Source organism: Peromyscus maniculatus, chromosome 7 (genome assembly GCF_049852395.1).
Source record: "Peromyscus maniculatus bairdii isolate BWxNUB_F1_BW_parent chromosome 7, HU_Pman_BW_mat_3.1, whole genome shotgun sequence".
NCBI lineage: Eukaryota > Metazoa > Chordata > Mammalia > Rodentia > Cricetidae > Peromyscus > Peromyscus maniculatus.
Window position 1 is genome coordinate 12,252,206 of NC_134858.1, and position 15,566 is coordinate 12,267,771.

Genomic DNA, 15,566 nt, shown 5'->3' on the forward strand with positions numbered 1-15,566 from the left:
TGGAGACCCACGACTGATGGACATGTCCTGCTCTGTTGGCTTCTCATCATTGGCCTAGCTGCTAACCTCTCTAGTTGGTTGTGGTGGTGGTTCAGCCATGGGACTGGGCAGTTCTATGTTGAATTACAGTTTTATCGTGCTGTGCTTAACTCTGGCCAGAGACTTATTTCCTTTGGAAGCTTTGGGTTGGACAAACACTTGAAGACACCCAGAAGCCCCACCCACCGCCACATAGAGTAGGCAGGAAGAAGACATCCAGAGACCCTGCTCGAGGCACAAGCTACTACAATGTGCAGGTGTAGGGTGGAGAGATGGGAGAGAAAGAGAAGCGGAACAGCTTGAGCAGTTTGAAGAGAGGTGGATCCAGAGACTGGAGGGTGGAGAGGACCAGCCTGATGTGAGTGGCCTGCAAAGCCACCTGAGGCCATGTGAAGTTCCTACACGTGCTGCCACTGAAGGCCAGGTCTGGGTGTGTGGCCATGCAGCAGCAGCAGCAAGGGTCTGTGTTGATGTCCATGGTCCAGGTTACTACCAAAGGCCATGTGGCTGCCCCTGGGACCACGGTATCCAAGGGCTGCACAGAGTTGGTCCCCCCCCCCCCTGTGCAGCACCAGGGAGAGCTGCTGAGCTGCCCTTGTCCCTTGATGGCTGCAGCACTTGGGAGAGCGGGCCCTGCACCTCACCTGGGCAACAGAGTAGAGCTGGCTCTGGTGCCGGGGGTGGAGGTGGGGCGGATGAACCAGCCTCGAGGGTGTGAGAGTGGGAGAGCTGGACCCGTCCCTCATCTGCTGTGGTGATGTGGGTGAGGGAGAGATGCCCTCTACCCCCCTTACCCCTACCACCTGCGGCAGGTGGGAGAGCTGGTTCTGCCTCTCACTGGCTGCAGAACTTGGGAGAGTAGGCCCTATACCTCACCTGAGCAGCCCAGTAGAGCTGGCCCTGGTGGTACAGGTGTGGGTGAACTGGTCCTGAGGGCATGAGGGCAGAACTCACCCCTTGCTGCCTTCGGCATTAGCTGAGCTAGTTGGTGCAGTGCTGGAGAACTCACCCTGGTGGTGAGGATTCGGGAAAGCTAGTGGGCTGACCAACTCAGCAACCATCCAGTTCCAGATCCAGGGCGCTGAGTTGGCCCACTCCAATATCCATCCCTATCTATGATCTGGAGCATGTGAAGGGACCATTCCTGCAAATACAAAGCTGCAGGATCTCCATGACACAGGGCAGCATCAGGATATACAAGAGGAATTCCAGTGAGGATCCTGCATTGATAGTGTAGCAGGAGCCAGAGGCCTCAAAGCAGACCAGTGACTCATTGCAACGAAGATTTGCAAGTAAAGATGTCTGGACTAAAGGGTATACTGTGTGACTAATGGTGACACACTACAACTTCCATGATGAGATTTTTTATTTTTAATTTTTAAAAAATGTTTTGCAGGTGAGGTTGTAAGGACAGGGGGTGGATACAAAGGGACGAGGAGATGAGTGGGATTGAGGTGCATGATATGAAATCCACAAAGAATCAATAAGGAGTTGAAAAAGAAAAAGAGATACAGGTAGGCCATCTAGGGAAAAGAACAAATCAATGAAGCTATAGGAGGGCAAAGCAAGCATGAACCGAGGATTTTATACCCAGCCCTTTGGATAGCTGGATCGTGGGAAGCATTAGACAAATGCAGAGAAAGAAAAAGCCAACAAGTGTTGGTGAGGACGTGGGAAAAGAATAACCTTGCTGCTGGTGGAAATATGAATTGGTGCAGGTGTTGTGGAAATACCACAGACTTTCCTTTAAATAAGTAAATAAATAAAAACCAAAAATAGAGTGACCACATGACTTGGTCCTGTAGAGTCCTGAAAGACTTAATAATCCTTCTGTGGACATACCATGTTTATTGATATTGTATCCACAATAATTAGGAAATGCAGCCAGCACTGATGTCCATCAATAGATGAATGGATTAAAAAATAACACTAATGCAATTAAATTGCTATCCATAGAAATAGCTTAATGATTATAGGAATTTATTGGGGGATTGTCTGTATATTTCTACTCTTATTTAAGGTATTGTGTTTATACAACTCTTTTAAAATTGCATTATACAATTAAGAATACAGATTAGCTGGGTGGTGGTGGTGGTGGTGCACACCTTTAATCCCAGCACTTGGGAGGCAGAGCCAGGCAGATCTCTGTGAGTTCAAGACCAGCCTGGTTTACAGATCCAGGACAGGCACCAAAACTATACAGAGAAACCCTGTCTTGAAAAAAAAAAGAAAGTCATGTTAAGTTTTCTAGGTATACATAGATATATTTTAATTAGGTAGGCAATCTTCAAACATTTCAAAGACCTACAAAATATGGCATTTAAAATGTTTTAAAAATTTAGACTTTCTGGACAGTGAGACATGTCTACTCCTGGCAGCACCGATTTACTTCAGAGAAGATGATGGGCATTGACGAAACTCCATATGGAGTTTGCTTTCCTTATGGGAAAAGGTAGCCCTTTGGGTAAGAAACTGTTTTTGCCTGGATTGCTTGACAAAATGTTATATCGACTGGACATGCAGGACCCATGGAAAAATGGCCACTAAATTCTGCCAAAACAAGGCAAGATGGTCCTTCAAGTTCCTGCTTCACAGAGGAGACTGCCAGACATTCTACAGGACACAGGGAAAATTGACTGAGAGACTAGGCCTATAGGCTGAAAATGGATGCCTCAGTGGTATAGAGGAACTTTGGATGACTGTCCAGGCAGCCAGCTGTCTCTGTCATTCTAGATTTTTGGAAGTTGCATACAATGCACTTCCTATTTACTTAGGCAATGTATTATATCCTTCTGGAATCTTTGATGTAGTAAAAGACTAGATAGTTATAATTTTTCTTGGTTACAATAAAAGATAAATTAGATATGAAACCTTACACTCAGAAATATAGGTTAAATGATAAAATATTTTCTTTAATTTTGCCAAATACAAATAGATGAGATATTGCAACTGTAATTTTTGCTTGATAACTGTTTGTTAGATATAATTTTGCCATATTAAAGCTAAAACCTTCCTTTTTAATTAGATAGAAAAGGGGAAGTGCTGGGGGATGTCTTTCTGTTCGCTGTGAATATATGGTGTTCCCATTGGTTAATAAATAAGCTGCTCTGGCCCATGTCAAGGCAGCTTAGAGGCAGGAGAGAAATCCAAGGAGAGAGAAAGGAAGGAGAAAGGCAGAGTCTAGAGAGACACCAGCACCGCCAGGAGAAGCAAGATGTGAAAGTGCCGGTAAGCCACGGCTACATGGCAACTTACAGATAAATAGGAATGGGTTCAGTTATAAGAGCTAGCCAACAAGAAGCCTGCCATAGGCCATGCAGTTTGTAAATAATATAAACATCTGTGTGTTTACTTGGGTCCCAGTGGCTGCGGGACCACGGGTAAGAGAGATTTGTCTGGACTGTGGGTGGGTGGGGGGCAAGTGGGACCCTAGAAATTTACGGCTACACAAAATAATGGAATTTTATGCAACTTGAAGAAAGATAAAATCATGACATAGAAAAATTGTGAAATTGGAAATTATGTTAGGTGAAAGATATCAGACTCCAAAAGACAGTGCAGGCTTTCTCCCTCATGTGGCTCTTAAATCTTAATCTTTATATAAGTATTTTGGTGATAGTAGAGGCCATGGGACTAGAAAGGGCTCCATGAGAGGGGGATGAGGCCTTAGGAAGGGTTGGGAGGGGGTGAAGGAGGGGGCATGGAAGCAGAAGAGAGACCCTTGGGGGGATGGCGGGGCAGATGGGGGGAGTCAGTGGGAGGAAAGTAGGGGAATGTAGGTGGAAGATCAACAAAAATGAACTATGTATGAAAATATCATGACACCCAGGACTTTGTATACTAGATTTTGAATGAATGAATCCTCGGAGAATACTGTAGTGGTGATTCCTTCCTGAAGAATCTGCTAGGACTGTGTTCTCGGAGTTAGTCCCCAGCATATCAGGGTCTCAAGGCCTTACTCTCAGCTCCAGCCCAGGCATACTGAGTCAGAAACTTTGGGGTGGAGCATGTCAGTTTGCTAGCGAGCCCTACGGGGCCTTTCTGAGACATCCTAGTTGGCATAAACTCTGGATGATCGAGGAAATTGTCAGAGAACTGTAGTGAGTGCCAGTGTTGTCTGCAGATCTAAATCTAAGGTGTAGATGGAGACAGGATAGGAAGAATGTTTACAGAAGATGATGCAGTTGACAACAGAGAACACAAGATGGCAACAGAAGAGGCTGCAGGCCATCATGGCAGGGAGAAGATGATGGCAGACGGTGCATGGCTTTAGTGGCCCTATCCTGGTGGGAGCATGCATGAACTGCTTGCCCACTTCTCAGTGGACCAGGATGTAGAGACAGGACAGAAGGCAGGCTGAGCTGTGAACCTCAAAGCCTGCCCTGCCTAGAGACCCACGTCTAGCTAGGCTGTCCTTCTAAAGGTCCACAGTCTCCCTAAACAGCAGTGCCTACCGGGGACCAAGTGTTCAAACATGAGCCAGTGGAACTGCACATTTGAACTATAGCATGCAGGTAGTAGGTAGACATTGTATAACAATCAAAACTGTCAAAGCAGATGGCTCAGTTGTTAAGAATGCTCACTGCTCTTGCAGAGGACCTGAGTTTAGTTCCTAGTACCTATACAGGCTAGCAATCACTTACAGTTCCAGTTCCAAGGGATCTGATGCCTCCTGCTGGCCTCCGCAGGCACTGCACTCACTCTTACACAGACCCATGTACAGATGCACATATACACATGATTTAAAAATCTTAAAACTATCTAGATAGTAAAATGTTAAGGAGAAGAGAAGAACCAAGGACATCCTAAAAGACAGAGTGACAGAGGTGACCAGCAGAGCAGCCCAGGGAATTGGAGTCTGTGGCCCCGCCCTTGACCTCCTATCCTGAAACAGCTCAGAGGAGTTAATTGGTGCAGCTGGGGAAATGAAAGCCCTAATGTGAGTTTCGAGATCTTTCTAGTTCTTAGGGAGGATGCTGCCACAGGGTGAACTGAGATCATGTGTGTGAGCTCCGCAGGAACTCATGGAAGTGAGCCTGCATTTGAGGGGGGAAAGCAATTGCAGCAAATGGTGAAAATTAGAAAAAGTGCAAAGAATGCACAAGGCGTTGGCGCTTTTTGTTGTTGCAAGTTTAAACCTGAAATTAGGCTAAGATGAAGAATTTGAAGAGCGAGGTTGATCATGTCTAGCTATAGTTATTCCATCTCCTGGTATGTCAGCTTCCCGTGAGTGGTAGATCAAAGTGTTTACATTTAAAATCTCCGTACTTCAGTCTTTCGTTTGTTTTGTTTTTGAGACAGGGCTTCTCTGTGTAGCCCTGGCTGCCCTGGAACTCGCACTGTAGACCAGGCTGGCCTCAAACTCAGAGCTCTGTCTGCCTCTGTGTCCTGAGCGCCGGGATTAAAGGCACACGCCACTGTGCCTGGCTTTGTATTTCAGTCTTAATGAACTCAGATTTAGTGATTTTTATTGCAGTAAGAGGACAGTGAGGAATAGTCACATGAAAACATTGTTAGAAAGAAGAGAATGTTTTGATACTAAAATTTTTAACATTGGAATGACTATAATTTTAAGTATTTAAAAACACAAGTACTCACCTATTACAATGTGATTTGAAGCTGACCAGATGTGGAAAATATGTTTGATTATTTCTTCACATTTCTTGTCCTGTAAACTTCATGTGGATAAAACAAGAACTGTTATCTATATTACTTAAGCTTTTTCCTCTACACTGTATATAATCCAATAGAATGTTTCTTTATGACAGTATCAAGACTCGGGGGCTTGCTGGGCGTTGGTGGTGCACGCCTTTAATCCCAGCACTCGGGAGGCAGAGTCAGGTGGATCTCTGTGAGTTTGAGGCCAGTCTGGGCTACAGAGTGAGTTCCAGGAAAGGCGCAAAGCTACACAGAGAAACCCTGTCTCGAAAAACCAAAAACAAAAAAGAAAAAAAGAAGACTTGGGGGCCAAGGTGAACTAAGATACTCAGCTGCAGTGAATACAGATGGCATGTGTGTGTTTGCGCACACGCGTGCGCACACGTGTGCGCACACATGCATGTGCATGTGGTGCAGAGTGTAGGCATGCTTACATGTGTGGGTGTGCACATGCATGTGGTGTGTGTGTGCAGCAGAGTATATGTGCTTGTGTGTTTGTAGGGTGCACATGCACCTGTGTGTATGTGTGTGTGTGTGTGTGTGTGTGTGTGTGTGTGTGTGTAGTGTGCAGAGTTTAGGAATGCTTGCAAATGTGTGTGTGTGTGTGTGTGTGTGTGTGTGTGTGTGTGTGTAGGCCTGAAGTTGACCTTGAGTATCTTTCTAGGTTGTCTCCACCTTATTTATTGAGACAGGATCTTTCACTGAATTCAGTGTTTATGGTATCTTGCTAGTCTATGTGTTTCCCTAGAGATGTTACAGGCAGCTGCTCTGGCTACCTGGCTTCTTTGTGAGTGCCAGGGATCAGAAATTAGGTCCTAAAACTTGTGGGTCAGTTCTTTTATTCAGCGTGCCATCTCGTCTCTGTAGCCTGATACTTCCTGATATTTAAAAATTCGAAAGCCGGGCGGTGGTGGCGCACGCCTTTAATCCCAGCACTCGGGAGGCAGAGCCAGGCGGATCTCTGTGAGTTCGAGGCCAGCCTGGGCTACCAAGTGAGTTCCAGGAAAGGCGCAAAGCTACACAGAGAAACCCTGTCTCGAAAAACCAAAAAAAAAAAAAAAAAAAAAAATTCGAGAGATATAGCCTTACCTCAGTTTTACAGCCAGTGGTACAGTACTGTTTACATTTTGCAGATATGGACGTGATGAGGCCCTTAATAAACGAGCAGAATTTCGATGGGACGTCGGACGAGGAGCAGGAACAGACGCTCCTGCCTGTGCAGAAGCACTACCAGCTGGATGGGCAGCATGGGATTTCGTGAGTGTCAGGGTCGTGGGTCCTGGGCTCGGTCTGACTCTGTGTGTGTTTCTTAGTCTCCCCCAGGTCTGAGTGTTTACAGAATGCTACAGATGATACAGAGATGATTCGGAAGACTAAGGAGTCAGATAGACTCCTAGATGCTTGTAGTCTGGGAGAGAAGGATATTATGATATTGAACAGCATGGGGATTTCTTCAGTGCTGATGGATGTCAAGCCCTGTGTCCCCCAAAGAATGATGTCTGAGAAGACAGAAGTGTTTAGTGTTAGGAGAATGGCTTCTCAGAGGGACGGTGCTCGTGCAGAATGAGAAGACAAGCTACTGGTAGAATGGGTTATAAAAACATGTTTTGGTGTCTTGTGATCATTGAGTTCTTACTTCAATAGTGATTTAGTGATTAAGCACAGACACCTGAAATTTGATTGAGTATAAACTAAAAACACCGAATAACTCTAGGTAGTTGTTTTTGTTTCATGAGTTTGAAGTTTGGGTTTCTCTTAATTTCAGTTTGTTTCTTCTTGGTCAAGGAGACGACCTCCAGTCACTCCTAGAAACTTCCAAGTCCTGAGGGAGCTCATGATAGCAAATTATTATTTCACCTAAGGGTAGTGTTAAAACTTGTATAAACATTTTTTCTTTTATAACTTCCTTAAATGTTTAGAGCCGTACTTATCTAGACAGTGCCAACAAGTCCTTCTGTTTTACCAGCCAGATCCTCAATGTTCTTGACACCATAGCAGCAAAGTATCTTATGAGAAAACTGCAGTTTTAATTGACTATTCTATATGCCCCTTATTTCATTTAATTTCCACAGTAATTCTCTGTATTGCCTTTTATGAGGGAAGATGGGATTTGATCCTAGGGTGACTTCTTGCCTGCCGGTGGGATGGGAACCATTACTTGTTTGTTGCTTAGGTCCTAGGTGGAATGCTTAAATCTTACGATTTTCACTTTCCAGATTCATGCAGACTCTGATGCATCTGCTTAAGGGGAACATCGGGACTGGCCTTTTGGGGCTCCCCTTGGCAATCAAGAATGCTGGCATTGTGGTAAGGCTGTCCGTGTGCCCTCCACTCTAGATACAGTCTGTGAAAATGATCAAAAGCCACCATCTTGCCTCATCCAGTATGGGTTACATGTAGCTGGCCATTGGCTGTTGTCCTGATACAATTATGTGAACTCTAATAATCATGGTGCCTAACCCAGAGTGAGAATTACTGTTTTCATTTATATGTGATTGCTTATTTTTAATATTTAATAACAATAAAGTCTCAAACCTAACCCAGTTCTTAATTTCTGAAGATGGGTAAGTCTCATTTTGGGGGGTTGTTGAGGCTTAAGCAGTGTACCCACAGCAACTAATGTATTAAGGGAATGGATTTTTTTGTGTGTAATCTCATTAGTGTTTTAGAGTCATTATAATGTGTATGCAGCATTCATAACTAAGAAGAATAGTTGAAATGAGTAACAGCGTCTTTTAAACACAAATATCAAAGCAGTGTTAAAGACAGTTGCTGTAACTGCTGCATTTGAGGGCCGTGGTGAGGTGGGTTCCTGGATGAAGTAAACTACACAGAACTGTTTTTAAATGGGTTGATTTCCATGGAGGGTATAGCTATCCCATTTTTCTGTCCTGTGTGTAAAGTAACTAGATTTTTGATTGTTCAGGTAAGCTTTGCCCGGTTCTGCTACCCACCATAATCCAGGCTTCCCTTTGGATCTGCTACCACCATAATCCAGGCATCCCTTTGAATCTGCTACCACCATAATCCAGGCATCCCTTTGAATCTGCTACCACCATAATCCAGGCATCCTTTGTGTCTGCTACCCAGCCACAATCCAGGCACTTGGAGTCTGGCGAGTACACACTTGAAACTTTTCATGAACCACTTTTTGAAAGAATTATTTCCTAATTGCTGTCCCTGACACACGTGCAGATTCTCCAAAAGCAATCTCTAGAAGGTTAAAGATCCTTTTTTGTCTAGACAGGGTGTCTCAGTGTGTACTACACCCGTGGGACACTGATGCTGTAGATTTATCCTCCTGTGCTGGCTGTGACCTTGCGTTCCATACTCTGCTGAGTGTCCTCTCTAACACAGGCTTCAGTGGCCAAGTCGGCAAGTTAGCATCATTGTCTAAAATATCACCTGAAATAATTTCTGTGTCAGGATTACTGTTTTTCTTCATGTCTGTGACTATTTAATCAGTGGATTCAACAATTTTTTCATTGTAAATGAATTGTCTATTGACCCATTGCTTATAATAAGCTCGCTCGGTTTTTAAAAGTGAGTATTTAAATCTTGTGTATTTTCTTCTCCGCAGCTTGGCCCAATCAGCCTTGTGTTTATAGGGATTATTTCCGTCCACTGTATGCACATATTGGTACGTTGCAGTCACTTTCTATGTCAGAGGTAAATGTGGACTCATTAAGTCTCTTTGATTTATTGTTCAGCTTCATATTGGCTTAGAGCATCCTTGTCTCGTGTATCTACTGTGCTGTTGTGCTTTGCCTTGAGAGGTTGTGTTTCCTTCCACACCCGACACTGCTAAGATAATAACCATGGGGCAGGCTAGCGTTTTCTGTAGATGATGTGGTCAGGACCTGTGGGCAGTCATCCCTTGTGTCCTCAGAGGACTGCTTTCAGGGTCCCCATGGATACCTACACATGCTCAAGTCCCTCACATAAAATGATGCAACCTCTGTCCCACCTTCCAGATGCCACAATCATCTTTAATGCAGTATAAATGCTATGCACATTATTATTTTATACTATTCACCAAATAGTGACAAGAAAAATAAAGTTGTGTATGTAATTATCACAGACATGTTTTTTCATGAATCTTCTGTATGCAGTTGGTTAACCCACACATGAGGAACTTGTGGGTAAGGGGGGATGATGACTGTACTTCCTTTAGTGTTGACTGTTGTCTGTGTGTATACGCTGTATGTACGTGGGCACATGGATGACAGTGCATGTGTGAAGGTGAGGACTTGTGGAGTCAGCACTCTCCTCCACTCTCCGGGCCTTCTGGGCTTGAGCTCAGGTTGTTGGGCTTTTCTGGCAAGTACTTTAGCTGCTGAGTCATCTTGCTGGCCTGTGACAACAGACACTCAGAAGGTGCTCTGCTAGGGAGATGGGGTGGGTTCTTTTACCTAGTAGAAGAGGAAGCCACCACCATGCAGCTGTGCATTTGAAGCGGCAGCTCCAGGTCTTCAGGTCATTGGTGATTCAGTCTGGGCCAGAGTGGCTTTAGTGACAGTTACCGATAAGTGGGCTGACAGACCTAGACAAATCAATGTCCCCTTTTAGTTCTGCTTCATGAAATGCTTCATGTTATAGCAGACCAGGGGTCTGGCCCCAACATTCATTAAATGTTCATATAAACGGTTTAATATAAAACTTTATATCATGTCTGCTGTTTAAATAACGATGCAGACTCTAGAGAGGAAAGTGGAATGGAGAATGGAGAAGGGACACTGGCTTCATGGAGGTGTTCTGAAGACTAAACACGACAGTGTTTTCGGAACTGTACTGTAGAGCCTGCACACTGTTCCACAGGCCATCACAGGATGGGTCATCCTCAGATGAACAGTACACTTGCTAGTTTGCGGTGCTTGAAGTATTTAAATCAAAGCTATCTGAGTCCTACAAATAGGAAAACTACAGCAGCAGATAAAATTTTGTGTGCCTGTAACAGGGCAGATGATGTTTTGAAATCTCTTGACTCATGCTCGTGGGTACACGGATATTTATTCGCATTTTGAAAACAAATCTGCTAATGTATATCCTGAGTTCACAAATCTCTATTTATGTGATGCTGTTTTCATGGAATGGCCTTATAGACCAATTTAATATTTGCTCTGTGTGTATGCCATCCAATTGCAGGTTTAAGAAGTCAGCGTTGGGGTACAGTGACACTGTGAGTTCCGCCATGGAGGCCAGCCCGTGGAGTTTCCTTCAGAGGCAGGCAGCATGGGGCCGGTGAGCACTGGCCTTGCTCCTAATGTCTGTGTGGTGAAGTTATGCTGATTTTAACTATTTTCCTTGAATAAGACATAAAGTATGACAAAGTTGTGGGAACATAGTAAGTGGTTTTTACAGTGGGACAGACTCCGGTTCTAGTCGCTACTTGTTTGCTATTTTATGGTGTTGATGGCAGTTGACAGGAGTCATCAGTCAGTCATTCAGACCTTGTGCTCACCCCTTGCTCCAAGTCCAGTATGCAGGATGCAGTACCTGGGACCTGCCATATCCAAATGATGTCACACAGGTGTCTGGCAATAGTTGCTCTCTCCTTCTACATAACTGTTTTTTGTTTTGGAACTTTCCAGAGCATCTCATTATAAAATAAGAACAGTGAATATTTACCAAAGATGTTTCTGGAGGGTTGATTCATGCTTCCAATCCTCCTGTGTTCTGCATTCTTATGGACTTAGGAAGTAGCAAGTGTACTTCTTCTGTGTGTAAATGACAGGAGACTGGCAGGGTGGATATACACTGGGCTGGTGTGCGGAACATCTTGAGAAGCAGGGGGAAGGGTTTAGTCTAAAATTTTTCTCCAGTGCTGAGGCTTGAGCAAAGGTCCTTGGGCACACTAGCCTAAAGGCTGCATTGTGGGCCACACCCTAAGCCTGAACAGAGTTCTGTGAATTGTTTTACAAGCAGCCGTTCTTACACAGCGGAATCACAGAAGTAGGACATGATGTAAAAATCTTAGCCTGGTCTACAGAGTGAGTTCCAGGACAGCTATGGCTGGTAGACGGAGAAACCCTGTCTTGAAAAAAAACCTTTGCTTTTAACTGAGTGAAGTGTGCTTTTAGTATCTTAGTCTAATGCCTTGCTGGCTGACATGTGAACTTCCTGGGAAACAGATATTTTAAATGGTTGTTATCTTAGGAAGTAAAAGAATAAATGGTATTACAGATGTTTTAAAATAGTTAAAAAGAAAAATGCTGCCTGTTCAGAGTTCCCAGTGACACTTCTTTGTGGGACTGTGTTTTCAGGAGCGTGGTTGACTTCTTTCTGGTGATAACACAGCTGGGATTCTGCAGTGTCTATATCGTCTTCTTAGCTGAAAACGTGAAACAGGTGAGTGTGTTTCTGCAGTCAGTGAGATGTGTTCTTCAGATGCCTTGTTTATTGCACGGCTCATCTGTGGAAGCCACAGTTGAAGCCAAAGGTGTGTTTCACTCAGTCTTTTTTTATAGATTCCTTCTTTAGTGTCTCTTTGACAGGTTGGATTTCTGATGTTATTGCTGTTGGTATTATTATGCCTGACATTATATCAACCGTGCTTGGTTTTGGGGGGGCCAGATGTGGTCTGGCTTACTGTGTCTTGATTATTTCAAATTCAGATCTCAAAAGTATGCACGTAGATACTGGGGGTCACATCCTTGATGTTGTTGATGTTCTTTAAAGGAGGTATAGGATGGTATGCAGCAGCAGGAAGCCAGAGGTCAGAGGGCGAGCGTTTATTCCTAAGGTCCAGTAACTTGCTGTTGTTTTAAAAGGGTCTGGAAACACATGCCGTCTTGCAGTCATTCCCATGGAACGTGATGGCAGCAGAGTCTGGGATCATGGGAGACGGCAGTGATGGAGCTGTTGTCCCATCCCCACCATTTTTACTTGTTTTTTCAGATGGTCTCACTCAATCCAGGCTTGTGTTGAACTTTCTGTGTAGCTCAGGCTGGCCTTGGACCGCCTGATCCTCCTATATTGACCTGCCAAGTGCTGGAACTGCAGATGTGTGCCACCGTGACTGGTCACGGCTGGGTCTCCTAGTTCTCCCAAGAGAGTTGCCGACAAGCCCTGTTTGAATCTAGGAACAATGCCATGTGGTTTTATGTTTACAGTTAACTTTTACAATTACCCTGGAGTAACTCCTGCGAAGTCTTGTGTACATGACTGACATGTACTGAACTTACCGGGCCTTTTCCTGGAATGCAGCCCTCAGTCACAGGTCCCAGCTGCTACCCTAGTGTGTAGCTTGTTGGTTGTGTATTGCCTTGAACTCAGGGTCTTGGCGTCTCATTTTCTAAGTGTTGGGTTTCCAGTTATGTACCGCCACACCTGGTTGGCCACCTTTGGTAATGATTTTTATCACTGGGTAGGAATTTTAGTGTTTTATTTTGGGTGGGGAGCGGGAGAGGGAGGAAACATCTAAAGACTTTTCATGACTTTCTCATATGAAACAATGTCTGTTCCAGCTAGAGTTTAATGGAAAATTTAAGGTACGAGAAGATGAGGTAGAAAAAGTGCCTTCCTGGCTGGTTGGAAAGGGAAATTGTCTTCTACAACTAGAATGATGAAAGACTTTTAGAAGCATAAAGGGAAACAGAAAGACATGCAGTCAGACTTTAGAAAACAGCCCGAGGCAGCAAGGAACACCCACGTGGGCAGGGCGGGCAGCAGCCACAGAAGTGTGAAACTGGAAATTGTCACTCTGGGCAGAAGTTTTCCTCCCATGGTGGGCAGTGCACGTTAGTATGTACACTGGCCAAACCTCACTCGTCATCACCATCACTGTTAGACACCGTGGGATGACCTCACTGGTCACCACCGTCACTGTTAGACTCCGTGGGATGACCTCACTGGTCATCACCGTCACTGTTAGACACCACCGTCACTGTTAGACACCATGGGATGACCTCACTGGTCACCACCGTCACTGTTAGACACCGTGGGATGAACTCACTGGTCATCACTGTCACTGTTAGACACCATGGGATGAACTCACTGGTCATCACTGTCACTGTTAGACACCGTGGGATGACCTCACTGGTCACCACCGTCACTGTTAGACACCGTGAGATGACCTCACTGGTCATCACCGTCACTGTTAGACACCGTGGGATGACCTCACTGGTCATCACCGTCATTGTTAGACACCGTGAGATGACCTCACTGGTCATCACCGTCACTGTTAGACACCGTGGGATGAACTCACAGGTCACTCTTGTCGTAGGGAGACACCTTGGGATGACCTCACTGGTCACTACTGTCAGGGTAACACTGTGGGATGACCTCACTGGTCACCACTGTCACAGTTAGACACCATGGGATGAACTCACTGGTCACTCTTGTCGTAGGGAGACACCTTGGGATGACCTCACTGGTCACCACTGTCAGGATAACACTGTGGGATGACCTCACTGGTCACCACTGTCACAGTTAGACATTGTGGGATGACCTCACTGGTCACCACTGTCACAGTTAGACACTATGGGATGACCTCACTGGTCACCACTGTCATAGGAGACACTATGGGATGACCTCACTGGTCATCACTGTCACGGCGCTTGGTCATAGAGAATGTGAGTTTTATTTTCTCTCTCGTGACTGTAAGCTGATGGATAATTTCCGTCCTCCTCTGTGACTGTACTGCAGGTTCATGAAGGACTCCTGGGGAGCACAGCGTTGGTTTCCAACAGCACAGATCCATCTCAGGCATGTGAGAGAAGAAGTGTGGACCTCAGGGTCTATATGCTCTGCTTTCTCCCGTTTATAATTCTCTTGGTCTTCATTCGTGAGCTGAAGAATCTCTTCATACTTTCGTTCCTTGCCAACGTTTCCATGGCTGCCAGTCTTGTGATAATTTACCAGTATGTTGTTAGAGTAAGTTTGCTTTTGAGTAACCACCTTGTGTTCCCATGTGTATAAAGCATTCTTTGGAGGTGACAGTTGTGATATAGAGAGACCTGTTCCACACACATGGCATGCGGACAGCAGCAAATGTTGATTTCCCTTCAGGGGATAATGTTAATCATGACATAGATGCTGAGAGGCTGCGTCTGGCTCGAATGTTGGGGAGGGGGCTGTGGGTTTGCATCGGTGTTCCCAACCATCCCCCCTTCCCTGTCGCAGCTCTTGTGAGATGAGGGTTGTGCTCTTCCTACAGAGCCCCCCATGACTCAGCCGTGGAGTTACTGTGCTTGTGCATTGGAGCTCTGAGCCAGTCACAAGGATGGGCATGCATGTAATGCTCTAAGGTTTGTGCTTGCTGCCCTGTGCCCTCCACTGCCATGGCACAAGTCTGTGACTGCTTTGTTTGAAGACCATGCAGTAGCTGGAACTGAGGTCATTGTTTGAAGTCTCAGGACTCTTAACCCAATCACATTAGACAGAGGCCAAGGACCCCAAGAAAGTCAAGGATCCTGTTTTATTTCCCCATGATCTAATCTATCAAACATACTACTTCCCAGATATCATAAGATTTCCATGAGAAGTTCATATAAACTCATATACTGGGTCTGTTTCACTTTCCTCCCTCTGGATTCTCAAACTGGTAGGAAAGAAGGTTGCCTGAGCCTTTCTGAGCTTCCCAGTCCCTTAGCTGCACATGTTAGATTGGTGGATCTCTCAGGAGAGGGAAGGGCACAAGGAAGTGCCCTAGCATCCTGCTCACCCAAGTCACGGTTTAGTGGTAGCAGATGATCAGGACCTTTGGACCCCGCTCACTCTGCTCCTTGCTTTCCCTGTCACATGTCTTCTTCATATCATGTAATTCTGCATGTGCCTCAACTGTTACCAACCTCCACGTTGCCCACGTTACTCACATGCTTTCACACTGGTTTGCATAGCCTCTTTCCTTGGCCTTGAGTTCTAATTCA

At 45.1% G+C, this 15,566-nt stretch overlaps 1 protein-coding gene across 5 annotated transcripts in view; it reads left to right on the forward strand.

Annotated features, from left to right (window-relative positions):
- Slc36a4 (solute carrier family 36 member 4) overlaps positions 1–15,566 on the forward strand; it is a 40,215-nt gene that overhangs the window by 10,361 nt on the left and 14,288 nt on the right. For 2 of the 5 annotated variants that reach the window (XM_006990544.4, XM_016008856.3), the window contains exons 2-7: positions 6,831–6,954; positions 7,914–8,004; positions 9,278–9,366; positions 10,843–10,938; positions 11,961–12,045; positions 14,344–14,571. In XM_006990544.4, the coding sequence (XP_006990606.1) occupies positions 6,831–6,954; positions 7,914–8,004; positions 9,278–9,366; positions 10,843–10,938; positions 11,961–12,045; positions 14,344–14,571 (713 nt within the window). The remainder of the gene's footprint in view (positions 1–6,830; positions 6,955–7,913; positions 8,005–9,277; positions 9,367–10,842; positions 10,939–11,960; positions 12,046–14,343; positions 14,572–15,566) is intronic. The other 3 variants (XM_076575705.1, XM_076575706.1, XM_076575703.1) reach the window with 2 other exon arrangements.